General features: G+C 50.0%; 1 protein-coding gene across 2 annotated transcripts in view; it reads left to right on the top strand.

Annotated features, from left to right (window-relative positions):
* The first annotated feature begins 11,162 nt into the window (after positions 1-11,162).
* Positions 11,163-27,857, top strand: part of AARS1 (alanyl-tRNA synthetase 1) — a 49,544-nt gene continuing 32,849 nt past the window's right edge. Inside the window, exons 1-9 of one of the 2 annotated variants that reach the window (XM_073307194.1) lie at positions 11,163-11,271; positions 14,126-14,289; positions 15,180-15,368; positions 17,814-17,959; positions 19,835-20,026; positions 21,058-21,202; positions 23,740-23,885; positions 25,870-25,978; positions 26,098-26,248. In XM_073307194.1, the coding sequence (XP_073163295.1) occupies positions 14,146-14,289; positions 15,180-15,368; positions 17,814-17,959; positions 19,835-20,026; positions 21,058-21,202; positions 23,740-23,885; positions 25,870-25,978; positions 26,098-26,248 (1,222 nt within the window). In that variant the 5' untranslated portion in view covers positions 11,163-11,271; positions 14,126-14,145. Of the gene's footprint in view, positions 11,277-14,125; positions 14,290-15,179; positions 15,369-17,813; positions 17,960-19,834; positions 20,027-21,057; positions 21,203-23,739; positions 23,886-25,869; positions 25,979-26,097; positions 26,249-27,857 lie in introns of both variants that reach the window. The other variant, XM_073307193.1, reaches the window with a different exon arrangement.

Raw genomic sequence — 27,857 nt, 5'->3', positions numbered from 1 at the left:
ACAAGAGAAGAGCATTTAAATAATTAAAAAGAGCAAACAGAAAACCTGACCCTGCCGGGGAGGGTTAACCCACACATTCCGTTGGGATCTTACTGTCAAGGAACTACAAAGCAGAATTGCTGTGCAAAAACAAACTGCTGCTCACAAACCGGGAAGAATTAGTAGACGACCTTTTAGTCTTACCTCACGAGAGCCAGACCATACGAAAGGACCAGTTCATGTGATTTCATGTTGGCAGACATACCCAGGATTTTACAGAGAATCAGATCTACAGTGCAATCCACAGCTAAAGGCATTCTATGCCTATACCTAGATAGGGCCCTATGAAATCTGTGTTAACGAGAACACAAACAGAATCACGGAATCAAAACTTTAATGCAGAATCCTGCTCTCCACAGCACTAAGAGGACCACAGTGGCAGGCAGGCAAAGCAGGCTGCATGGCCGAGCTAGGTGCAACAGCACTTAAGAGAGTTGAGCTGCTCCGATCTGGAGCCTCCTGATCTGCTGTACAGAGCAGGGAGGGATGGGTTGATGTCAGGGTGTCCCTCTCCACCTGCCAGTGTACCCAAGCTCCACTGGGATGGGATGGGGGGATACAAGGACATCTGTCTGTGCACCAACCTCTGGCTCTGGAGTAGTGGTTGCTGCCAGCTGCTGTCCGAACAAGTGTTCAGGCTGGTGAGTACCCTGCTTAAAGAGAGAGCATGTTGACACACTCACTGAGCCACACACACATTCCCCCAGCATACAAACACACTCCCCTTCCCCCTCTGCCCCCACTTCCGTGGACTTCTAGTGTTACTGTTCAGCAATGTCAGTTTGGTCATAGTGACAAATGCTACTTTAAAAAGTGATTTAAAATGTGTCACTTTTACCATATACTGTAAATCTGCAGGGTGTATTGTTTAAATTGTAGGATTTTTTTTCTTGGTCAGTTATGGACCCCCCTGAACTCACTTGCAGATCCCCAGTTGAGAGCTCACAATAGTATGAAAATATCCAGCATTTTCATGTGGGGTCTTCATAATAGGCCAGGCTATGAAGCTGTCCAGAACCGAAAGAAATACACTCTGCTGCCTTTGTGTGAAGTTTGGCTGCCCAATGGTTCGATCTGAAGTCCAGTAACATCCAGGTGTTTCTTGCAGAGGATCGTCAGTGCATTTCTTTATTGGTTGCCTTAGCTGTTGTTAAAGGTAGACACTTTTAAGTGCTATAAATCCACATGGTTACTCAGATGGCCTTGAAACTTAGTGTGCCTCATTGGGCTGTGGGATAGGGTTAGTAATACAAATTTGGAGTTATTTGACTAAAAGATTCTTGAGATACAGCCTCCCCAAGAATAATAGCATTTCTTAAGGCTCAGAGTCTACCTTTTTCTGCACAGACCTAGGAATCAAACCAGGGCTCTGATCTTCACCCTTGTGGGGGAGCAAAATTGAAAACCATATTTCAGGAGTATTTGCCAAAGCATGTAACTCTCAAGATAGCCACATGTCTAATACTTGTATGCCAAGCAGATTACACTAAGCATGTGAAGTCTTAGCATTCAAGAGGGTTGCTAGCCGGTTGTGCCTCAGAGCACCTGTGTGGCACAAGGGAAGATGTTCTGGCTGTTGAACCTTAGTATCACACAGCCACTAAGTTTGAACCAAACCCTGAACAGAAACTCGAAAATAAAAAAAGGAGGAAGGTTGTTAGAATCAGTCAAAGGCTTTGTTTGGGAGGGTGATGTAATCTAAGTACGGCAGAAAAGTGTAGAAGGCACTCAAGCTGTTTTTGAATATAAATTATACAGGTGACCGCTTGCTGGGAGGAGAATTGGGGGTGTGTGAAGAAGTACAGGGCATGGGAGGGAGAGGTTTGAGACGGCAGGAAGGAGGGGTGGTATTACTGGCCTAGAAGACTAGGGGAAGCTGTAGACATACGTTGATTTTAGTAAGGCTTCTGACAGTCTCATAAGCAACCTAGGGAAATGTGGTATAGAGGAAATTACTATAAGGTGGATGCACAACTGGTTGAAAAAATATTCTCAAAGAATAATTATCAATAGTTTGCTGTCAAACGAGGAAGTATATCTAGTTTGGTCCCACAGGATCTGTCCTGGATTCAGAAAGATTCAATATTTTCATTTGACTCAGGTAATGGTGTGGAGAGTATGCTTATAAAATATTCAGATAACACCAAGCTGGAAGGGATTGCAAGTGGTCTGGAGGATAGGACCAGAATTCAAAATGACCTTGATAAATTATAGAATTGGACTGAAATCGACCAGATGAAATTCAGTAAAGACAAATAAAGTCTTACACTTGGGAAAGAAAATATCAAATGCACAACTTTGAAAGGGGAAATAACAGGCTAGGCAGCAGAACTGCAGAAAAGGATCTAGGGCATACAGTGGATCACAAATTGAACCTGAGTCAATTATGTGATACAGTTGAGAAAAAGACCAATATCATTCTGGGGTGTATTAACAGTAGTGTCCTATACAAGACATGGGAGCTAATTGTTCCATTCTACTTGACACTGGTGACGTACCAGTTGGAATATTGAATGGTTAAAATCCATTGCTGATGTAATAACCTGGTATATGGATTTGTGCATAGGCCCAAAGTCCAGAGTTTGGTCAAGAGGTCAGAGGCCTAGCAAATAGTGATGAGCTAAGAGAAAGCAGAATAACCAAAAGATAAGCTTGCTTTTGGTAAGATATGCCAGGTCAGCAAAACGCCAGATGTTGGGGGCAATAATTGTGTCTTATTCAAAGTTGCAAATAGAACAAAGAAGTCCTGTTTCTGTTGTGTTAGTTTCTTCTGTAGGGAGTTCTTCCCACACATCCAACCTTGAGTTTATGAAAGGTTCAAGCATGTCAGTTTAAGATATGGCCTCCTCCCTTTCCCAGGGACCAATGCCTGCCGTAAAACACAAATGAACAACTTGAAAGACAATCTTTATTACAATATACTTTCTTTGCTTTTACCCCTAGATACGTACCTGTCAGACAATCAAAGGAGCTACTTCATTCATATGGACCACAAATCAGAATTCAACATATATATTTTATATTAATACATTTATTAAAGTACTAATTAAATGTTAATTTGACAACCTGAGACCATGGGCGAAGACATTATGTAACCTTTGACCATTGGCTACTGTCCTATCATGTCTTGCTGCTAGACCTATCCAGCGGGTGTGGGACTGCCTACCCAGTCACTTTCCCGCACCCATAAAAAATCCATATATTCCATTGTAAGGGGAGAGGGATGGCTCATTGGCCTGCTAAACCCAGGGTTGTGAGTTCAATCCTTGAGGGGGGCCATTTAGGGATCTGGGGCAAAAATTGGGGATTGGTCCTGCTTTGAGCAGGGGGTTGGACTAGATCTCCTGAGGTCCCTTCCAATACTGATATTCCATGAATTAACAGTGTCTCTGAGCCTTACAAGCAAGGTGACACTCCATCAGCGCTGTACGTAATAAACTCCTGTGCTTGACCTCTACACGGTGTGGATTTATGTCCTTTAAATATTGTGTCCAGTTTTGGGTGCCACACTTTAAGAATGTCATAACTATAAAGGGAAGGGTAACCACCTTTCTGTATACAGTGCTATAAAATCCCACCTAGCCAGAGGCAGCATCCTGTTATATGTAAAGGCTTAAGAAGCTCAGCTAACCCGGCTGGCACCTGAGCCAAAGGACCAATAAGGGGACAAGATACTTTCAGATCTTTTTGGGGGGGTGGTGTGTGTTTGTGCTCTTTGTTTACGTGGTTGTTCTCTCTTGGGACTCCTGCTCGTACTTCCTCCTGGTATCGCACTTACCTCAGGGCTTTGGTCTTCTTCCCCTGGTGAACCTAGTTTAAAGCCCTCCTCACTAGGTTAGCCAGCCTGCTTGTGAAGATGCTCTTCCCTCTCTTCGTTAGGTGGAGCCCGTCTCTGCCTAGCACTCCTCCTTCTTGGAACACCATCCCATGGTCAAAGAATCCAAAACCTTCTCTCCGACACCACCTGCGTAGCTATTAGTTGACTTCCACGATTCGACGGTCTCTACTCCGGCCTTTTCCTTCCACGGGGAGGATGGACGAGAACACCACTTGCGCCTCAAACTCCTTTATCCTTCTTCCCAGAGCCACGTAGTCTGCAGTGATCCACTCAAGGTCATTCTTGGCAGTATCATTGGTGCCCACGTGGAGAAGCAGGAAGGGGTAGCGATCCGAGGGCTTGATGAGTCTCGGCAGTCTCTCCGTCACATCGTGAATCCTAGCTCCTGGCAAACAGCAGACTTCTCGGTTTTCCCGGTCGGGGTGGCAGATAGATGACTCAGTTTCCCGTACAGCAAGGGCTTGTCTACACTTAGAGCATGGCTACACTTGCAGATGTAGAGCGCTTTTAGTTAAACCAGCCTTCGCAGAGCGCAGTAGGGAAAGCGCTGCAGTCTGTCCACACTGACAGCTTCAAGAGCACTAGCTTGGCCACAGCTGCAACACTTGCAGCGGCATTGGGAGCGGTGCATTACGGGCAGCTATCGCAGCATGCAAGTGGCTGCAATGTGCTTTTCAAATGGGGTGGGGTGGGGTGGGGTGGAGTGGAGTGTGACAGGGAGTGTGTTGTGTGTATGTGGGGGGAGAGAGAGTGGGTTTTGGGGGGCTGAGAGCATGTCAGCATTCTGTCTTGTGAGTTCAGACAGCAGCAGACCCCCCTCTCCCCGCCCCTCTCTCTCTCTCTCACACACAGAGCATTCCACACCAATGGCTTGCTTTGTCTCGGAGCAGATAAGCAGCCGGCTGTCAGAAACGGAGCTTCCAAAGGGTATTTCCGCATTCCTCCAGCCGATTCCAAACAATGACAAGAGTGGCCATAAGAGTGGGATTATGGGATGTTTCCGGAGGCTGATCAGAGCGCAGTAAAGCAACACCTCGTTCACACTGGTGCCATGGCGCTCCAGCGAGGGCGCAGCAAACGTTATTGCACTCGCTGAGGTGAGGTACCAGCCGTCAAAGCGCTCTACGTGCCTTGCTAGTGTGGACGGGGAGTGAGCTAGTGTGCCCGGGGCTCCTTTATCGCGCTGTAACTCACACGTGCAGCCACGCCCTGACATTTTATACCGCTCAAAACTTGCTGGCTCGGGGGGAGAAAAATCTCCCCCCTGAGCACAGCAAGCCTAAGTGCTTTAAAGTGCTAGTGTGGACAGGCTCCCAGTGCTCAGAGCTAATCCCCTCGTGGAGGCGGATTACCAGGAGCGCTGGGAGAGCTCTCTCCCCGTGACCGCGGCAGCGCTTTGAAGTTTCTAGTGTAGCCCTGAGCTCCTGTTCCCTAGCTCCTCGGGGCACTTAGGAGCGGGCTTTTTAAAGTCTTGTTCTCCCACCCTGAGGAGCCCCAGCCCAGGGTTGCCAACTTTCTACTTGCATCATGCCGAACAGGTACCTGGACCTTGGGCTGACCCAGCATGGCCGTTCTTCTGGTCTTGAGAAAAGTTACGCTCGGAATAGCTTGTGAGGAGTGTGAACTGTCCCTCAGTAATCAGGACTGTAGTCCCTGAATACATACGGTCCACTAAAGAGTATTCTGGCTACTTGCCTGTCTTGGCTTCTTCTGGAGACTGAAGCTCCTTTCTCCTGGTATTGCCGAGGTCTGGGCTCGGTTCTGAGGCGCTGCCCCTTGAGCAACTGATGAAATACCTGGAGGAAGGCGCGACAGGGCCATGAGACGCGAGGATGGGGACGTGGCTGACCTTGGCCGCTCGTGGGCCCGAGCTCCCCCCAGGCAAGGTCCTCGCCAGCCCCCATCCCTGTGGGATGGTGTGTCCGTTCTTGGCACAGTGCCCCGGGCTGTCGCCCGAGGGGCAACGGGGCGGACTCATAGAATCATAGAATATCAGGGTTGGAAGGGACCTCAGGAGGTCATCTCATCCCACCCCCCTGCTCAAAGCAGGACCAATCCCCAATTTTTGCTCCAGATCCCTAAATGGTCCTGTTGCCGGCACAGAGTGCCCGAGGCAAGCAGCAGCTGGGTTCGTTGCCTGGTGTGCATCGCGCCAATGACCACAACGGGGTGGAGAAGCAGAGAGATTTATCTGGAGCTCCAAATAGGGCGCAGGGAGACTGAGCTGTCTCAAATCCCGCAGCCCCGCATGCAGATACCAGTATACATTTTATACCTTTGCCTACTTCACTACACAAGCTTATGCAACCAATTACCTGTTGCCCCGTACAATACCGTAGCCAATCAGCTAGAGCAGCCAGTTGTGTTTTTCCTCAGTAGTATTGCCCGAGCCTTGCCTTATTTGGGTCTATTTGTTACTAGTTTTTGCTAAACATTTCTGCCTCATCTCTACGTTTCCCAGGCCGAAGCTGGCCTTGGCTGGCGAGCCGTGTGCAAACCTGTCTGTTTGCGTGTTAGCTTCCTCACAGTTGTGAAGGGTCACAGAAAGTTCAAGGAGCAGAGGGGCCTCAGTTTGTCTGGGCCTAGAGCAAGGGGGCTTCATCGACCCTCATGGTCTTCCACCCTCCCGAGTTACCTAGAGTAGTGCCCAGTGTCACCAACAACTCCCTCCTTTGAGAACACTCAACAAGCTTGCAACTGAGTTGTCTCATATTCCAAGGACAATACGTGATTCAGCGCTCAGGAGGAGTTAGAATCCTCAACAAGAGGATATAATGGGGTTTCTGTGGAGCGGGAGGCACGTATTTTGTATATGAGTGACTTACAACAGGCAAGCAAGAGGAGAATGATAATACACAACACGGCACCTGTGACCAGGAGACGAACAACGCCTCCCCCCAGGTCGGGCAGCCATCCCCAGAGTGAGTCAAAAATAGTGGGCTCTCTTTCCTGGGCTTCCCACTGGTTAAGAGCTTGTTCGGCTGACATGATGTGCTTGTTAATATCCTGTGCATTTTCTGGGACATACATACAGCATTCTTCCCCAATCAGGGCACACACCCCACCCTGCGCAGCCAAAAGGTAATCTAGGGCCTGACGGTTTTGCAGGGACAACAACCAGAGCTGGTAAAGCTCTGAATTAAGGCTTTTTTCTATGGCTAAGGTATCATTGGCAAACTTAGTGAGGAATACAGAAAGCTGACGATAGAGGTTGGCCAATCTACCTACCCTGTAGCCTGGGATAAGAATCATACCGAATCTATCTTCCTCGCTAATGGGTTCGGGGGTGGCATACAGGGACCGCTGACACCGGGGACGGCCCGATGGGAGTTGGGTCATGACCCGAAGGGGAGGGATAAGGTATCCCACATAACAGCTTCCTTGCCAGTGGTGGGGTAGCCATTTATAGGCTGAGTTACCACAGACATAAAAGGACTGTCCATTGGCTACCTTGCCATTGTGCCCCGCTTTGTCAGCTGCGGCTTCTAAGGGGGTGTAATATTGAAGCCCTTCACCTGTATCTTGGCCAGCACTCTTACGTAGAGGAATAGAGGTATTTGCGGCTGGGGACAAATGTATGTATATACACAAATGGTGTATATGCCCTTGTAGCTCCCCCCCACCCCCCGTGCTTATGTCTTTTTAAACAATAATTTGAGTCCAAGATCATCGAAGGGTGAGGTGGTGACGGGCTGGACGGTCCACTGTTCTGCCGGTGGAAGAGCAGGCACCGCCTTCAGGCGAGAGTGATGGATCCAGTTTTTGTGTCCCTTGACCTTTGCCGCCGTGTGGGAAACCAGCAGGACGGTGTGGGGTCCCTTCCACTTCTCTTGGAGAGGCTCATCCTTCCAGGTACGAACAAGCACGGAGTCACCTGGCTGCAAGGAGAGGACAGGGGCATCCAATGGAAGAGGCTGGAAGTCTTTGGCATACCTGTGGAGAGAAGAGAGAACAGCAGACAGAGAGCACATGTACTGAGACAAAAAACCAAACCCCATTTCCCACTCCCCTGCCAGAACCGGTGTCCCATTCATAGGCCATGCCCTTCCAAACATAATTTTAAAGGGACTAAGCCCTAATCTACCCTTCGGGAGCGCACGGACACAGAGCAGGACAAGGGGCAGAGCATCGGGCCATCGCAGGGAGGCTTCTTGGCACACTTTTGAGAGGTGTCACTTAAGGGTTTGATTGGTCCGCTCCACTACACCACTGGCTTGCGGTCTCCAGGGCGTATGGAGTTCCCAGGGGATCTGTAAGGCATCTGAGATGTTTTGAACGATCTTTGATGTGAAGTGCGTCCTATTGTCAGATTCCATCCATTGGGGGAGTCCGAAGCAGGGAATAATTTCCCTAACAAACTTGAGAGCCACTGTTTTGGCAGTGCAATTAAGGCTTGGGAAGGCTTCAGGCCATCCGCTGAATTGGTCCGCCAAGACAAGGAGATATCTGAACACTTGAGTTCGGGGAAACTCAGTAAAATCTATTTGCCACACCAGTCTGGGGCCTGGAGTGGGTTCCAGGGTAGCTGGTGTTACTGGATGTCCTGGCCGGGGGTTATTCTTTTGGCAGACTAAACAGTCAGCCTGTATCTGGGTAGCCAGGGGTTGGAGTCCAGAAGTCAAGAAGTATTTTCCCATTAGCTGGATAAGGGCCTCTCTGCCGGTGTGAGTGGTTTGGTGTAACTGCTGCAGTACTGGCCGGATCAGACCCTTCGGTAGGAGGATCTTCCCTTCTGGGGAATGAAGCCATCCCTCTTTTTCCTGAAGACCGAGTTTGTCAGCTAGTTTCCTCTCTTCCCCAGAGTACTGAGGGGTCGGAAGCTCCCCCACTGATGGGATGAGGGTATGCATGTGGGCATCCTCAGCTCCCGGTGGAGTTAAGGTGGTGGCATGCTTGGCTTCTCTGTCCGCCCTGGCATTGACCCGGCCATGTCTTGATTTTCCCTTTGATGGACTCTACAGTGCACCACCGCTACTTCCGAGGGGAGTTGTATGGCTTCTAGGAGCCGGAGAATTTGGGGCCCATACTTGACTGGGGAGCCTTGGGCCATTAGCATTCCCCTTTGCTTCCACAGGCCAGCATGAGCATGTAGCATCCCAAAAGCATACTTTGAATCGGTAAAAATATTGACCCGCTTTCCCTTTGACAGTTTGAGTGCACGGGTCAGGGCTACTAGCTCAGCCAGCTGGGCAGAGGTCCCAGTGGGCAACCTCTCGGCCTCTACGGTATCATGGAGGGTCACGACAGCATAACCCGCCCTCCTTTGCCCCTCCATGACAATGCTGCTACCATAAGTGTACCACTCATAATCCGCATTTGGGAGCGGCTGATCCTTTAAGTCCTGGTGGCTGGAGTATTGGGCATCTATGATCTCTAAACAGTCGTGTTCCTGTTCCTCTGATTCTGGCAAGAGGGTGGCTGGGTTAAGGGAGGGGCAAGGGTGACCTCGGGGTTCTCTAACAGCTTAGCCTGACACCAAGCAATCTGAGCCTGGGTGAGCCAGAGCCCACCCTTGGTGTCTAGCAGGGCTCGGACCATATGGGGAGTATATATTTGCATAACCCCTCCCAATGTTAGCTTCTCGGCTTCCTCAAGTACTAGGGCAGTAGCTGCGCCCGCCCGTAAACATGCCAGCCAACCCTTTGCAACCTGATCCAGTTGTTTGGAAAAATAAGCCACGGGACGTTTCCAGGTCCCCAGCAACTGGGTTAGCACTCCCAGGGCCACCCCTTTTCGTTCATGTATATACAATTGAAATGGCTTAGAGAGATCCGGCAGATCCATGGCTTTCGTGTCTCTGCCTTGCCTCCTCCCTTGCCTTAGCTGTAACCTGATTCTGCTCTACCCCAGACAACAGGGTTCTCAGGAGGATATTACAGTCGTCCTAATCCAGCTGTGACTACTGAGGCACCCCTCAAAGACTGAAATAAACTGGCTTGGGTTCGTGGAGAATTCCCCAGCCTGTGTTTTAAAAGCTGCTAAGTCTATTGGATTGAATGGCACATGGGTGTAAACTTGCATGGTGGTGGCCTGGCGTCCGTCTGCCTCTGGGCGAGCCACAACAGTCTCGGTAATCAAAGGATAGAGTCCCACTGAGGGGGCAATCTCTGTAACCCGAGGCATCCTACCCTTATAAGGTGGGGGTGTGGGGGCCAAAGGGGACACCGGCTCTGCCATTACAACATTGGGGGGGGTTCTGGGGGCTAACATTAGCCACTACTGGTCCTGTTGGAGTCAAATTACAGCTCTGCAGAATGTCTGTTCTCTCTCTTAAAGCCATAAACGCCTGCGCACACAGATGTTCATTCCATTTACCCGTTCGCTGACAAAACAGAACCAATTGGAGGATCGTATTATAATTGATTGACCCTCCTGGTGGCCACCATTCCTGGTCCTCTCGCCGATAGTGAGGCCAGTCTACTGTACAAAATCTTTTCCATTTGCTCCTTGTCATTGGATCCGAGCCAAACACGTCCCAGTTTGCGTGCACTGGGCCCTGCCTGCAGTACTCCGCCCGTCCCGCATTCCCGGACGACTCTGGGCGCCCCAGGCCTTCGCAGTACACGGCCGATACCTTTGCCTACTTCACTACACAAGCTTAGGCAACCAGTTCCCGGCTGCCCCCGACAATACCGTAGCCAAGCAGCTGAAGCAGCCAGTTGTGTTTTTCCTCAGTAGCGTTGCCCGAGCCTGGCCTTACTCGGGTCTATTTGTCCCTGGTTTTTGCTGAACGTTTCTGCCTCATCTCTACGTTTCCCAGGCCGAAGCTGGCCGTGGCCGGTGCGAACCTGCCTGTTTGCGTGCTAGCTTCCCCGGAGCCGGGCAGGGTCACAGAAAGCTCCGGGAGCAGAGGGGCCGCAGTTTGTCCGGGCCGAGAGCAAGAGGGCTTCATCGGCCCCCCTGCTCTTCCACCCTCCCGACTACCTAGCGGGGTGCCCAGGATTGAACTCGCAGCCCTGGGCTTCGCAGGCCGACGCTGGAGCCAGGGAGCTGTCCTCCCCCGCGGCTCTCCCTCGTTCCGCCAGCAGGGGGCGCCGGCCCGCGCGCGGAACGCCCGGCCAGGCCGCAGGGCCCGGGGCCCCGCCCCGCCCCGCCCCGCCCCGCCCACAGGGGCCTCAGGGCCTGCGCTCCCCTCTGGCCCCGCCCCGTGCGAAGTGACGATGGCAGCCCTCCCCTCCCCCACGGGAGGCCATTTCGTGGCCGTTGCATCAGCCGCCCCCCCGCCCCTTCCCCGTGACGTCACCACGCACCGCCCCAGGGCCCGCGGGTGGCTGTCAGCGGCAGAGACCAATCAGTGGCCGGCGCCCGCGCCCGGCGGGGGGCGGGGCGGAGGGCGCAGCGGGTTCGGTTGCGCGGTGAGGCGCGGAGTGCGGTGGCGGCGCTGCCGGGCGGAGGTGAGGTAAGGGCGGGCAGGCCCGGGGGCGCTGGCAGCGGAGGGGGGACCGGACCGAGCCGTGCCGGGCCGTGCCGGCAGGGAGCGGGATCCCCTCCCCCCGCTTCCCGAGCCGCTCGCTCCGCCGCCGCCGGCGCTGGGCTGCAGGCCCGCGGCCGCGGGGGATGCTGGGAGTCCGGCGCCGGCGGCGGGCCGGGGCGCGCGGGCGAGGGGGGGCGGGGCCGAGGGACCTGCCGGCGCCCCGGGAGCGGGCACGTGGCGGGGCCGTGGCAGTCCCGGGGCCTTCTGGGCGTAGGTCTGGCTGCAGTTTTTTGGCTCTAGTGTTTTCAGCGAGATCTCCCGAATGTCAGGCCCCCTGGGCCCGCATTTTAAACGTACTTTAAGAATGTGAAAAGAACAGGAGGACTTGGGGCACCTTTGAGGCTAACGCATTGATTTGAGCGTAAGCTGTCGTGGGCTACAGCCCACTTCATCAGATGCATGCCGTGGACAACGTAATGGCCATACTGGGTCTGACCCATGGTCTGTCTAGCTCGGTATCCTGACTTCCCACAGTCGCCAATGCCAGGTGCATTGGGGTTGTTCCCCATCTGTAAATGTTTGGAGTCTTATTGCATCATCTTAGCCCTGCTTAAAATGGCATAGCCTGTTTTCCATCCGCATATGCTGCGATTGGTTGGAACTGGGGACTGGAAGTCAGGATTCCTGGGTTCAGTTCTTTGCTCTGCGTATGACCTTTGGCCAGTTCGCTAAATGGGTGGTTCTTGCCAAAATCCTCGCTCTGGGAGAAGTGAAAAAGCCTTACAGCTAAAATGTCATCAGGCGTTTTAATACACTTGAAAAACGATTTTGTGGTTTTTTACATTTAGATTTTTTTCCCCTTGCTTCCAACCCCAGCTTCTTCTCCCTTGCTCAGAGAGAGGCAGCTGCTCTAATGACTTGGGTGGTGGACAGGCAGATTCTCTGCTTGGGACACTTCTTTCTCTCTAAATTCCTCTGGAGGGTTCCGGAATGGACTCCAAGACTCGGATCCTCTAAGATATTTAGACACTTAGTTCCCATTGATTTCAATGGGAGCTAGGTGCTTAAATGCTTTTGTGAATCTGGGCCTGGGTGACTGGGAACTGAAATACATGTGGGCTGCTGAAGGGGTGTTGCACTGACAATCATACTGCTGGTTCCTCTGCTACTCCTGTGGCTCTGGAGAAGCAGACAGAAAGAAACCATTCAGACCCCTTTCTTTCTTCTGCCTGCTGTCCCCCTGGCAGCTGGAGAAGACCTTGCTTACCAGTTTTCCCATACACACTTTCAGGGACTGCAGCATGTCCCCAGTCCTCTTTTCCGTCTTGAGAGGAAGCGGGAAGCAGCCAGTGTTCTCTGGGGAGAAGGGCTGGTAATTAATTTGCTGTAGGATAGTGATGATTGGTGCTATATCCTTAAGTCTCGATTTCCTTACATCCTGATGTTTAGGGTTTTTTTAAACTATATCAATCTGTTCCCTTTTTTTCCTGCTAAGTGAATTATTGAATTGCCAGCCCTAACTCTTGGTTTGTAGAGCATTCAATGATCACTTAAAACCCATTTTCTGTCTAGTGTATTTGTAAGGCAATGTGTTCCTTGTTGGATGGCATTCATGAGCCACAGCATAGAGTCACCAGTACTGTAGGCCTTTGTATCTGTGACTCAGGGCCCCTCCCCAGAGGAGCCATGCTCAATCTGACTTAATGGTTTGGTATCCACACACAAGTGTTTAGGGGATACTTTGCCTTAAAGCTGTAGAATCTGTGATCCTTTAGCCAAATACCATTTATGGCAGAGTGAGACACTCTCATTACTCCTGGAAACAAGTAAGACTAGAAATTAACATCTGAAAATCGAAAAGGAGTACTTGTGGCACCTTAGAGACTAACCAATTTATTTGAGCATGAGCTTTCGTGAGCTACAGCTCACTTCATCGGATGCATGCCGTGGAAACTGCAGCAGACTTTATTTATACACAGAGAATATGAAAAAATACCTCCTCCCACCCCACTGTCCTGCTGGTAATAGCTTATCTAAAGTGATCATCAGGTGGGCCATTTCCAGCACAAATCCAGGTTTTCTCACCCTCCACCCCCCCACACAAATTCACTCTCCTGCTGGTGATAGCCCATCCAAAGTGACAACTCTTTACACAATGTGCATGATAATAAAGTTGGGCCACTTCCTGCACAAATCCAGGTTCTCTCACCCCCTCACCCCCCTCCCAAAAACCACACACACAAACTCACTCTCCTGCTGGTAATAGCTCATCCAAAGTGACCATTCTCCCTACAATGTGCATAATTAAGGTGGGCCATTCCAGCACAAATCCAGGTTTTCTCACATCCCCCCCACCCCCATACACACACAAACTCACTCTCCTGCTGGTAATTTGTGGGGGGGGGTGGAGGGTGAGAAAACCTGGATTTGTGCTGGAAATGGCCCACCTGATGATCACTTTAGATAAGCTATTACCAGCAGGACAGTGGGGTGGGAGGAGGTATTTTTTCATATTCTCTGTGTATAAATAAAGTCTGCTGCAGTTTCCACGGCATGCATCCGATGAAGTGAGCTGTAGCTCACGAAAGCTCATGCTCAAATAAATTGGTTAGTCTCTAAGGTGCCACAAGTACTCCTTTTCTTTTTGCGAATACAGACTAACACGGCTGTTACTCTGACATCTGAAAATCCTAACTTTCATGAGACCCAGACAAAAGAATTAGGTGAATTACATCCCAGGTGCCCCTTCCCCAGGATCCTTATTCATTACTGTCCCATTAAACTAAGCAGAATGTGTCCTTCACCCATCTGCTTTCTCTTTTTAATTTTGCCAGCTTTGCGTGGTGATCTCAGGATGGAAACTACATTGTCAGCTAGGCAGATCCGGCAAAAGTTCCTTGATTTCTTCAAGGAGCGCCAGCACACCTACGTCCACTCATCTGCGACTATCCCCTTGGACGATCCTACTCTGCTCTTTGCCAATGCTGGCATGAATCAGGTAGGACTCTCCCCTAGGACTGTGTGACTTTGGTACCTGTCCTGTGCTTTCTGCAGGAGCAAAGAACTAAGGAGTGCTTGGCCGTGTATATTGTGGCTAGTATTTATCGTTCTGAAATTCATTCTGGTGAGATATAATGGGCTTGGATTGCTCCAGCAGTTCCCTGTCAGACCCCTGGCTGTGGGCTCCCAGTGCTGTGTTGTGATGATGTTAGAGAAGATGTACCTGTACGCTGGAGGGCCCAGAGCAGGGCAGCCCTGGCTGGGAATGGAGTCTGGCCATGTCACCTGGGGGATGTGCTGACTTAGCACAGCTTTTCTCAACAATGATTCTGCTAAACCGTGGTTGGTGTTTAAAGCCTCCCTCCCTCCCCATATGGAATCCTTGGTGGAGGTGCAGACTGCTTCCTGCTCCTTGGAGGAACCCTGCTCAGACACGGGGGGCTTTCCAGAGACCTCTCCATTCTGTGTACCAGGCATCATTTCCCTCATTCCCATACTGTCATTCCGCCACTGGGGCCTGGTCCAAGTACCCAGGCAGCCAGTGACAGGACTACAGTGGGGTTTGGATTAGGCCCTTAGCACCAAGCAAACAAATCCTGTTTTTAAAAAAACTTTGGTAGTCTTTTCTTTGAATTGGGGCAGAGGGCATAATTGCCCTCCTCCTGGGCACAGACAGGTGGATGCCGCACCCCTGGGAGTACACCAGTACTGCTCCTGGTTTGGTAGGAGTGATGGAAAGGTTCCCTAGTCTGGTGGAGTGGCAACCTCAGCATTTCTAAATACATGCATTGGGCATGTTCTTATTGGCCCACACATACTGACCCACAGAGTGCTCGCTGCCTAGGTGAGTTCTTAAGTTTAAATCATCTTGTTTCTATTTCCTCCCAGTTCAAACCCATCTTCCTCAATACCCTTGACCCCTCCCACCCCATGGCTAAACTGACCAGAGCCGTCAATACCCAGAAGTGCATCCGAGCTGGGGGCAAACACAATGACCTGGATGATGTGGGGAAAGACGTCTATCACCACACCTTCTTTGAGATGCTGGGGTCCTGGTCATTTGGAGATTACTTCAAGGTAAGCGGGGATCTGTAATCTGAGCGGAGCTTTCATGAAGTTTAAGGCCAGAGGGGACCATCAGATTATCTAGTCTGACCTCCAGGCCACTAAACTTCAACCAAATACCTCTACATTGAGCCTGATGACCTCGGTTAAACCAGTCTTTGGGAGGCTAACACAAGGACTGTTGTGTATGGCAGGCAGAGAATGGGAGTAACTGAGATGCCACTAATCCCCAAGTTTTCTGTGATGGCAGGGAATGATTAGGTTGGTTATGCCTGTTAGAGGGCTTTCCCTTCACCCTCTCCTCTGGTTCTTGTCACGCAGACAGAAAGCAAAAGCCTGAAGAGCAGGCAATGTGATGTTTATTGGGGTTAGTTCCAAGCAAGCATATCCAGAGCTCTACACGCCAGCAGTGTCTATTTCCCAGTGGTCTGTTCCCAGCTCTGACACTGCAGAGCATTTATCCCACATCCCCCTTCCCAGCTCTGATGCCGCAGAGCATTTACCCCATGTCCCCCTTCCCAGTTCTGACACCACAGAGCCTTGTCTGTGTCCCTGTTCCCCATGCCCTCCTTCTTAGCAGGTTCAAATATACCTGCAATGGATGCCTACAGTCCCACCCCTTACAACTTAGGGTCATGTTCCGTTTTGGGTTGGGGGTCTTCGTCCCACCTCTTTTGTACCCCATGGGAGGGGTAAGGAGTGAGGTTGTGCTCTAGTCAGGGATGGGCATTTCTTTGGTTTTTTAGTGTTTTATACCTTCCACCCAGTCCCCCCTTGCCCTTCCTGACTGGTTGCTTGACTTTGCCTTGAGATAGGGGTTGAGGCAGACTTAAAATGTGCTCATATATTACACTCCCACCATGCCCTGTAACACTTTAACTGATCTTATCTGTTCTCCTTGTACTGACAAAACCATCTGACTAGGCAGAAGAAACATACACAGTCTTTGTCCTTTGTTTACACATATTAGTATAAGATATGAGTATCAAAGGTCAAACCCAAAATTCTATCTCAGGCTGACAAATAAGCCTATATACTAACAATGCCCAGATGATCCTGGCAGGTGATCTATGCCCCATGCTGCAGAGGAACGTGAAAAGCCCCAAAGGTCGCAGGCAATCTGACCTTTGGGAAGATTCCTTCCAGACACCAAATCTGGTGATCAGTTAGACCCTGAGCATGGTAGTAAGATTCATAAGTTAGTCGCCTAAGACAGAAAATTCTGTATACCACCTCACAACAGTGGGACCATCGATAGAAAGTAAGAATGTATCTGTGCATCGGATAATAAAGCACTTGGGACCCTTCTGGGTGGAAAAAGCCCATAGCTGCCTACCTGCCTCCCAGGGATGTTGTGAGGATTAATTAGCTAATGTTTGTAAAGCCTTCAAATGTGAAAAGCTCTCTGTAGAATTGTGTTCTTGTTTGTCTAATCTCAGTGCAGTGTAAGAAGTACAATCTGAACATCTTGTTAGCACTACAGCAGTGTGACCAACATTCATTCTTATAACAATAGGGAATCAATAAATAAATACAAATAAACCAGTACTTTTAAATTGGATTAAAGTCTCCTGGTCCAGTGGACTACGAAAGGCAAAGCAATTCCTTGTGTCAGGCTTTTAGCGTCTAAGCAGGCTATCATCCAGAATGGTCATTTTCCAGTGCACTTTCTGCAGCCCTTCATTTGTAAGTGGCTCAGATTGCAGGCTTTAGGACTTTGGAGGCAGGGTTCCAGCAGATGTTCTGGATGCAAGCCGGAGATAGTGAAGAGGACTTGCTGAGGAGATAGGAGCATAAAATGAGGAAGCGTGATGTCCTTGCAAGTGGCTTAGTTCAAGAGTTAATACTGTGCCACTGAACTTCATGAAGCTGATCAAAGTGCAGCAAGGTAATTAAAATAACAGTAGAACCAAAAATCAGTGAGGAAAGAGAGAATCACAGTGGAACCTGCTAAGTGTTAATTTTTTATTCTTTGGCTGCTTGTATGAAGTCATCCAGGGAACCCTAAGTTTATTGATGTATGGGGATTTCCTGCCCCCTGCAAATATTGGCCTGCCTGTTTCAGCTGTCGTTGGCTAAAGCACTCTGGTTCTTGGCCTTATTTGCTATCTAAAAGTCTAAGACTTCCGCTCATTTCAGGTTCTGAGGGGCAGGTGTTTTGAGCCGCCAGCTCTGCCAAGGGGTACCTGCAGTGGGCCTAGAGAGAGGGGCAATCCATTGTGTAGGTTCCAGGCCTCAATTCTTTTGCATGCAGTGGAGTCAGTGAGAGGATGTTTCATGTGTTCTGTGTTCCCTGTGCTTCCTATTCAGTTTACTTTAGACTTGGTGATGTGCAAAGCCTATTCTGAGGCATTACAGTTTGTGCCTTCAACTCCTGCCTGTTCTGGGTTGGGCTGTGTTGTATGGGTATGAAGATCTGTTTGCTTTTCCTCACTAACCTTGTCTTTCTTGGTGCAGGAACTGGCTTGTAAACTGGCTCTGGAGCTTCTCACCAACGAGTTCGGCATCCCCATTGAAAGACTCTATGTCACTTACTTTGGTGGCAACAAGGCAGCTGGATTAGAGCCAGACCTTGAGTGCAAACAGATCTGGCAGGATTTGGGGTAAGGGCATTTAAAAATATAACTTTTCTTATGAAAACCGTGCTGGTGATAGGTGCAGGCCTGACAGCCTTGGAGCCTGGAGTCCCTTGATTGCCCATGCCATGGTTGAGGCGGAATAAGCTTCATGTTGTCTCACCAGTGAGCCAAACCACACCCTAAAGGGATAGCTTGATGGGGTGAGAAATAATTCACTCCCCACAGCCCAGTCAGTCTTTGACCTCTCTGCTGAGAAGCTCCTTGTGAGTCATAAGTGCAGTCAGCACATGACACTTATGTTCTGTGGTCTGCACTGGCTGCCTGTTGGTTTCCAGATGGAGTTAAAGATGTAGGCTTTGATCTGTAAAGCCCTAAATGGCCTGGGATGGGTCTGCCTGACAGAGCACTCCTGCGCTATCCTGCTGCAGCAATGCTCAGCAAAAACATTCGAAGTGGAACTGTTTTGGCTTGCTTGAATGGGAGCTGCTGATGTCGTGTTCTCCACAAGGAGCCTGTGACTTTGGGATTGCTTTCTTCTTGGCTTGAAATAGTCTGGATCTGCTGATTTCCAGGGCATACTGCAAAGTCTGTCTTTTCAAATGGGTGTTTGGAATGGGAGAGGGGCTGGGGAAATTTGAGGGGAAGGGAAGTTTCCATTTAGTGATTATTTAATTTAATTTACTGCCATTTACAAGAGCTGGGATCTGCTGCTGCGTTGTTCTGTAGTCACAGATTGGATTTCCAGTGGTACCTGAGCCTGGGAGATTACATAGACTGAAATAAGTAAAACATTGACCCAGCCTAACCAGGCAACCCTTGCCAGCTAGGAAATGGGATCTTTGAGATTGTAGATGCACCTGTGAAGGCTGAATCCCTTCAGCACAGGATTACTGGACAGACTCAGGACGTGCAAATTCTCTTCCATCAGCAAGAGTGGGCCATTGCTGTGAAAGAATTAACCTTATACCACTGAAATGGAATCAGAAACTGCATGGAAACCCATTTATGACCATGCTGAAGATACATTGCTGGCTGAAATCCTATATGCTTTGCAGTGGGAACAGAGGAAGTAGGTGGTATTTACTTCACACAGCATTTTATTTTAAGGAAATGCAGCATGTCTTATTTGGCAATGGACACACATCAGTGGGTCTTCACCGTGGCAGCATATCACAGATCACATTCTCTGAGTGGAAGAGCCATAAAGCCAAGGGCTTTGAGGTGACACTCGTAATTAAAAGGGAGAGATTGAGATGCATCCTGTTGTATCGTTGTTTAAATAAAGCCTGGGCTTTCTGCACAAAAGAAATCCCCTAATGAAGCCTAACCAAGGCCAGACTTGTCCCTGAGGACAGAAGATTGTAAAAAATGGATCACTTTCAGTTCTAAAAGCACATGGTGGCATTTTAAAAATATTCTACGTACAACAGGCCTCTCACCAGGAGAGATGAGCTTCTTGTGAATGTGTCAGTTTTGAAGTGGGGGAATCATAGAATCATAGAATATCAGGGTTGGAAGGGACCTCAGGAGGTCATCTAGTCCAATCCCCTGCTCAAAGCAGGACCAATCCCCAGTTTTTGCCCCAGATCCCTAAATGGCCCCCTCAAGGACTGAACTCACAACCCTGGGTTTAGCAGGCCAATGCTCAAACCACTGAGCTATCCCTCCCCCTGGAGTGGGGGAGGGGCACTTGTTTGGTCCTGCTAGAATGGGAAGTCCAAATGGTAGGTGTTAGAAAGCAGGATCTCAGCTGGGTCTCTCTCGAAAGCCTGTGGGCTCTTCCAACCCATTCAATGAGTTTTAACAAGTAAAAGGTGGTTTCTTTATTTGCCCCTGAATTGGGAGAGGTCCCTGTCTTGCTCTCACCTCTCTGATTTAATGGGCACTTTCATGGTACAGACTGGCTGAGAGCAAGATCCTGCCTGGCAGCATGAAGGATAACTTCTGGGAAATGGGAGAGACAGGCCCCTGTGGCCCCTGCAGTGAGATTCATTATGACCGGATTGGGGACAGGGATGCCTCACACCTCGTCAATCAAGATGACCCCAATGTCTTGGAGATCTGGAACCTGGTGTTTATACAGTTTAACAGGTGAGCCAAGAGCCTGCCCCCTCCAGGCATTTCTTGTTTAATGGAGAAGGAGAGCTTCACTCTGGTAAAAAGACAGCTCTGTAAAGCCGCAGCACCGGGAGGCTGTAGGCTTGGTAGCCTCCGCCCTCCAGTGTGAACTGTTCTCGCCAACCCCACAGCTGGCTTCTGAGCTGCCCCTGATGGGTGTTGGGGGAATATGGTTAAATTGTGAAATCTGGGATTTAGGAGGAGGGAGGTTGTAGTTCACCTGTAGTTACCTCCCACTGTTTTTCCCCGTGTAACACCTCTGCCCCGTGACTAGCCTCTAGCACCGCTGATCGGGCTCCTTCTAGTGACCCGCCACTGCCGTTCTTCATCAGACACGGGGGGGGCCATTAAGACTCCTCTCTCTTCACCCTCCACACCCCAGCAGCTAAGCTGAACTCCCAGCACCCCATGTCACTCAGTACAAGGTATTTCGTGTGTGTTAACCATCTTCCCTAAGCAGCTATTGGGAGCAAATAATCAAGCCCAGCTGCTGAGCGGAAAGGACTGTTGTCATGCTTGGAGGCTCTGCAAGCTGTAATTCAGTGGGAGTCCTTCAGGCCAAACGCTTGGCTCCACTCCCCACTGAGCTGACTTCTGCGCCATCTCCCATCACAGCCTTGATCAGTGGGGTTGAGGTGGCTGACCTTTCTCTCGTTATAGCTCTGGAAGAAGGGCCGTTCCGTCACTGGCCTGTGACTTTGCAATGCTCTCCCCCTACTCCCATATACATGAGTTAGTCTGTGGCTGCCTCCTGGGCCAGGCTGGGGACACTTATTCAGCCCATTTCTCTGGGGTGAGGGAGGATTTGTTTATGCTGGTTCTAGTTTGCTCTTGAGTGTCTTGTTACTTACCCTCTTATTAAGGCTCCTGGGGGCCCATGTGTCTGCCTGCCTTATAAGACCAGGGGGATCATTTAAAGTCTTGTGGGGATGAGAGAAGAGATGGCAGCCCTGCTGCAGCAACCCATTCAACGACTGTTTGTCTTTTTCCCTGGGGTTGGGCAGAGAGGCTGACGGGACCCTGAAACCTCTTCCCAAGAAGAACATTGATACTGGGTTGGGTCTGGAAAGGCTGGTGTCTGTGCTGCAGAACAAGATGTCCAACTATGACACTGATCTCTTCATCCCCTACTTTGAAGCCATCCAGAAGGTACAGATCCATGACTGGGCCATTGAACCTGATCAAAATTTGTCTGCTTACCCTGTTATGCATAGCCTCATATTGTGCATGGCACTGTACACTCAGGGAAGCTGTCCCAGAGGAGGGGACCATGGTGACTTCCTAGTGGCTGTGAGAACCTAAAAATGTCAACCTAAAAACGCTTGGCTTGCAGATTTGTACCTTGGCAAGGGTAGAAGGCTAGACTATTCCGTAGCTGCTGCTTTAGGAGTGAATCTGGGGAGAGCATGTGGCATCTGATCAGAGCTGCTCACGGGGATGTTTCCCTGTGAGCTGTGCTGACCATGAACCGTTTGGTCATCTTTGAAAGTAGGAGACCCCGCCCTCCTCTCTATATAGCGGCCTTCCTTTTGCAAGCTTCCTACCTGCACTAAGAGCTTTTCAGAGCCCTAAAAAGCCTGACTCAAAGAGACTTTGTTTTAAACAAATGGACCTGATCAGTAGGCTTGAGATGGCACAGCTCTGTGTTCAGGGCCAAGCTCCATTTATCATGCTCTGGGCCAGCAGAGGCTGGGAACTTTGCAGAAGCCGCATGTACCTCCTTTGGGAGTCTTGGTGGAGAGGGTCCCCCACCTCTCCTCCTCCTCTTGGTTACCCACCGCCACCCTGTCCAAGCACTGGGGGAAGTCTCTTTGTGCCCTGAAGGGTGCCATGTCCAGCTCTCCTCAACTGGAAAGATGGGTGGGACCCAGTGTGGGGATCTAGGTGGTGAAACTGGGTCCAAAGCCAAACTTCAGCAGCTGGTCACCGCCTTAAAACCCCCCTGCTCCAAGGCTTTCAGGACTACATAGCTTGACTTGTATAATCCATCTCTGTTATCTAATCAGAAATTAGATGAAGGTTTGTAACCATCAGAGGAGTGAAGTTCTGGAACAGCCTTCCAAGGGAAGCAGTGGGGGCAAAAGACATATCTGGCTTCAAGACTAAGCTTGATAAATTAGCCTAATTTTGGCAATTAATTGATCTTCAACTATTAGCGGTAGATATGCTCAATGGCCTGTGATGGGATGTTAGATGGGATGGGATCTGAGTTACTACAGAGAATTCTTTCCTGGGTAGCCGGCTGGTGAGTCTTGCCCACATGCTCAGGGTTCTGCTGATCGCCATATTTGGGGTCAGGAAGGAATTTTCCTCCAGGGCAGATTGGCAGAGGCCCTGGGGATTTTTCGCCTTCCTCTGCAGCGTGGGGCACGGGTCACTTGCTGGAGGATTCTCTGCACCTCAAAGTCTTTAAACCATGATTTGAGGACTTCAATAGCTCAGACATAGGTTAGAGGTTTGTTACGGTTACAGGAATTGGTGGGTGAGATTATGTGGCCTGCGTTGTGCAGGTCAGACTAGATGATCATAATGGTCCCTTCTGACCTTAAAGTCTATGATTCTATGTAAGTGGCATATGCTGTCCTGTGGGGTGGTGTCTGAAAGATGCGCAGCAGAAGTGGGTGGATTTATGCTCCTTTTTGGTTCTTTACGATAAAAAAAAGTTGTTTTTCTGCTTGCTTTTCTCATTTGGAATATCCCATGTGATCATCTTGATTTTGCTGGAAGACTCTGAAATGTGGATTGTGAGCAATCTGAGCCCTTGGGAGGGGGTTGAATCTTTAAGAAAGACATCCTTTCTCCTGAACGTTTCTTAGACATTGGAATTGACTAGATGTTAACACATGGGTTTCACAGTCTGACTAAAAATCCCTTCCCCTGTCTGTCAGTAGACTTTCCCTTACTGGGGGTTTCTGATATTCTCATCCTACCAGTCTCCCAGTCATCCTCATTTCTACAAATGAGTTGACAGGATCAATATTTCAAATATAAAAAAAACAGGCAGAAAAGCTGCATTCTGGGGGCTTGTTTGTGAAAAGCCTTCCCAGGCCATCTCCATCGATCATAAAGGAACAAAGAAAAGGCCACAAACACCTGTTTCTCTTTGCAGGTCGCCTTTAAGGCGGCTTTCCCTGAACACTGGTGTTGTCAGTGAAGGAAGAAGCCAGGCCCTGAAAGCAGCAATAGAGCGTGGTAAATAGAATGGGGACTGCAGTGAAACTGCTTGGGGGAAAGAGTTGTTGGCTGTATTGGTTATGCCTGGCTGGAGTCTGTGACCCAGCATAGCAAAACCAGCCGCAGCTGTCACTCCAAATCTTGTTGGATTCTCCATCTCAGTCACTGCCTTTGCTGACCTGGGCTCTGTCTGAGCCAAGCAGTTTCACTTTGCTTGCTCCCTTCTGATCAGGGAGAGCTGAGCTTGGCTCCTTCCAGAGCCACTCGGCCTCTATTCCAGAGGGTGCGGGGGATAGTGAGGTACCCTTCTCCTATCCAGAGACGTGTGCTGCCTCCATAACATTCCCAGCCTCCACTGGCCCTGAGCAAGGAGAGCAAGGCCAGCCCTGGACTTGGGTCATCCAGGCCATGCTGCCGAGCAGAGCCATGTATCTAACCATCTTTGTGTGTCCCTCTATAAGCAGACAAGACAGCAAGATTCTCCATACCCACTGTGTCCTCTCTCTGCATAGGGCACTGGGGCCAGGGCGTACACAGGGAAGGTTGGTGCTGAGGATGTAGACGGTATAGACATGGCATACAGAGTCCTGGCAGACCATGCCCGAACTATCACTGTGGCCCTTGCTGATGGAGGGAGACCTGACAACACTGGCAGAGGGTAAGAGTGCATGTGACACAACTGTGCATTACTGAACCGGGGAGGAAGCAGGAGTGGTGTTACTGCAGGTTGTATGTGTGTCCAGAGGCTGCAGGTCAGTCCTGGCGGTGGTGAAATTCCACCATTTAGAGGCAGGTGAAACTTACAGCCATTGACATCTTGATCTGGGAAACAGAGGTGGTGTGGTGTCCCCCACTACTCTGGGTGCAGTTAGGGTCTTGTCACTCCTTTGGACATCTGGAGATCCCTCATTTGAACCACCTGCACATGCAAGGCACTATTTTCCTTGTAATTGAGAAGGCTGGAAGGGATCAATAGCAGGGCTTGGAGCCAGGCTTATTGTGGTTTGGGTAAGTGCTGTGCAAATGTTCCACCCAGTGCTGTCCATGCATCTCAGTCCTGAGTGTCAGCTCTGCCCCTGCTATTCCAGCTCTGGGCTTCTCACACACACGCTTCGGCCAGTGTCCCTCAATGCTGATGTGCAGCTGCTCCACAGGGAGGTAGTTCCCAAGCTGTAAGAGTGTAAATCTATGACTAGGGCTGTACTGCAGGCCTGTGTCAAGTAAAGGAGATTGAGCGAGTGCACAGTGTTGGAGAGCAAAGGTAGCAAAATCGAACAACGTGGTAGTAATTGGAGACCCCCACTAACCGTATAAACTGATCAAATGACCCAATGGGACCAAGTTTAAAAAGACAGCTTTTAAAAGTGGCTGCTTCGTGGAACAGCTAGTTCTAGAGCACAAGAAGAGAGGCTGTTCTTAACTCGGCTTTAAGTGAACACACAGACACCAGTTCAAGAAGGGAGAGTAGTTAAGCCACTCTAACAGTGACCATAATATAATTAGTGTTGATATCCAGGGGGTGAGTAGGCTACAGAAAGTGACACAGCATCATTAACCTTTAGAAAGGGAAATTTCAGTAAAATGTGAAGGTTAGTCAAAAAGGTCCTGAAGCTAAAAATAAAGGAGGTAAACTCCATAGATGGATCAACCCTAGAAAGGGACCTGGGTGTCAAAGCAATGAGATTTAGGATGTGTCAGGAATGGGGTGGAGAATAACACTGAAAGTATTAAAATGCCTTGATATAAGTGAAAGGTGTGGCCTTGTCTGTCATTGGTCACCCCAGCTTATTGCAGAACTAGAGGTGTGGTCAGAGAAGAGTGATGAGAATGATCAATGGCCTGGAAAAACTCTCATGTGATGAATGACTGAAAAAAGGGGATTGTTACCTGAGCAAAGAGAGATAAAAGGGGACATGGTAGAAGTATGGAAAATACTGACTTGTAGAGAAGGTAGATCCAGAAGTTCTGGTGTCTGTGTCTCATTAACACAAGAACAAGGGGACATTGAATAAAATTAAAAGGAGGAAAATTCAAAACTAATAGAAGGAAATATTTTTCTGCACAATGTATAATTAGACTGTGGAACTCACAAACACAGGAAGACTGTGAGACCAAGAATTTAGCAAGATTCAAAAAGGCATTGGTCACTTATACAGATACCAAGAATAGCCAGAGCAATCATAATTACTGATCACAACATTTTGGGAAGTGATGTGAAGCCTTATGCTGCTGGGTGTAAGCTAGGCTCTAATAATTAGAGGTCAGTGTGAGACCTAATCTGCAGGCAGATTATCTCACATCTATAACTGTAGGGTTTTTACAGCTTCCTCTGATGGACCTTGGGTCTGATGCAGCCTGGCATATGTTCGTCTCTCACACAGCTGTGCTGATGTCCCTCAGTCCTGACACGCAGCCCCTCTGCTGTTCTAGTCCTGCTCCCCACACCCTGCACTCTGCCAGCACACTTCATCTCCCACCCACAGGTGTTGAGGGCGTGGATTCCAAAACTAGGTGAGAGGAGCTGAGGAAGAGGCTCTCAGTATTTGCATTGCCCATGTTTAGCTGCTGGCGGATCCCACTGGCAGGAGGGGAGAGGGGCGTAATGTCCGAGTGAGGATCCCCTTTCTGTGCTGTTCCCGCAGGTATGTTCTGAGAAGGATTCTCCGGCGGGCCGTGCGCTACTCCCACGAAAAGCTCAATGCCCCCAAGGGCTTCTTCGCCTCGCTGGTCGACGTTGTGGTGCAGTTGCTGGTAGGTCCCTTTGCTGCACAGTGACTGCATGAGAATCCAAGGTTGTGCATGGTAGGAGACTCCATCTGCTGTCTGATGCTGATCTCTGCTCTTAATGGCTGCTACTCCTGCGTCTGCAGGGCGACGCGTTCCCCGAGCTAAAGAAGGACCCGTTCATGGTGAAGGATATTATCAATGAAGAAGAGGTTCAGTTCCTGAAAACGCTCAGTAGAGGGCGCCGCATCCTGGACCGGAAGATCCAGAGCTTGGGAGACAGTAAAACGATCCCTGGTAAGGTTTGTTTAACTCCTTTCATGCTGAATGAGGCTTCCAGGGATTCCTCCTGCCCCGACACACCAGCTGTGTCCTGTGGAAATCTGCTGCGGAACAGCATTTTCCACCTGGGAGTCAGTCAGGGCTCAGCTGGGCTGCCTGTGAATTGAGCAGGGTGAAAGGTGTCAGATTGATGGTACTGGAGACTGAAGCCCTCTATCACAGCAGGGGCAGCTGCGGAGTGAGCCCCCCATGCACCGTCCTGCCTCTGGCTCACCTGTGACCTACAAGATGATCCCATCTCCATGGCCTATTCAGTCCTTGGGCTCTCTGATGAGGCTGCTAACAATTGGTTCTTCTTCGAGAGATGTCCCTATGGGTGGCTCCACTCCAGGTGTTGGTGTGTCCCTGCACCTTTGATCGGAGGTTTTTACAGCAGTACTCATACCGGTCAAGCACGTGCAGAGGCTGCCCCCCCCGGACCTTAATAGTACGCATGCGCAACTGGTCTCCTCAGTTCCCTCTCTACCGTCCCGGCCTGAGACGGAGCTCAGCAGACTTGCTAGAAAACTTTTTCTCCCTTGTTACTTTTACCCTTTTAGTTAGTTTGTTACCCAGAGTGTTCGTTATTAGTGTTACCTGGAGCGTGCGTTTATTTTTTTTCTTAAAAAAATAAAAATAAAATTCTCTTTGTTCCTGTCAGCACAGCCGCTTCCGACATGCCTGGCTCTCCAGGCTTTAAGTGCTGCTTGAATTGTAAGGGTGCTATCCCCTGTCAGCTGGCCATTCCAGATGCATAAAATGTTTGGGGGAGTCCCACATTCCCCAAAAATGTGCCCACTGCAGCAAACTTTAGTTTAGGGCACGGAAGGACAAGGAGCTGAGGCTAAAGCTTCTCCTGCTTCAAAAATCCTTAGGGTCCGCTTCAGACCCGGGCACTGATTCTGGCTCCGCTGCACGCCACAGCCCCCCCGCCTCAAAGAAGCTAAAGAAAACTTCCATAAACCATCACCTTCTGTCACCCGCAAAGGGAACTTCGAAGGAGAAGGCTTCTCTGGCCAGGTCTCCTGCCTCCCTCCCAGCGCTTCCCCGGCTGAGCTGTTTTGATGCGCCGGGCTCCTCCGGCGCCATGCGAAACCCGGCTGCGACGGTAGCACACCGCTCCAGTGCCGAGGCTTCAGGCTTCCAATTGCCTGCCTCTCACATGGCACCGTTTGGCACCGCTTCTGTCGCAGCGCTGACGCGGGCTGGTATGCCTGACCCCCCGCAAGTTGTCACCGCTCTCCCGGCACCAGCACCCGCTGAGCTGGCTGGCAGCCAAACGACTTTTAAAGACACCGGTGCAGAGGAACTTTTCATTGCAGCAGATTCCTCTCGCACCGCCCTCGCCACACGGGGGCTCCAGTATCGCAATTTACACAGTCATCAAGTGACCTCCTGCAGTCACCCCTACTGAACACCTGCTTCTCTCCAAATTCTCAGCCAGGGTCCGAACAGCCTTCCTCCAGTGAGGAGGAAGCTGGACTGCAGGAGGATTTTTCACCATACCAAGTCTCTCATCCTCAGACCCCAATTAAGAGGTCATAGAAACATCAGCTCGTCCTACTCTCAGGATCCTGCCCCGTGG

This window comes from Lepidochelys kempii, chromosome 12, assembly GCF_965140265.1.
Source record: "Lepidochelys kempii isolate rLepKem1 chromosome 12, rLepKem1.hap2, whole genome shotgun sequence".
Lineage (NCBI taxonomy): Eukaryota > Metazoa > Chordata > Testudines > Cheloniidae > Lepidochelys > Lepidochelys kempii.
The sequence above is the reverse complement of the archived record's forward strand: the minus strand, read 5'-3'. Positions and strand labels throughout refer to the sequence as shown.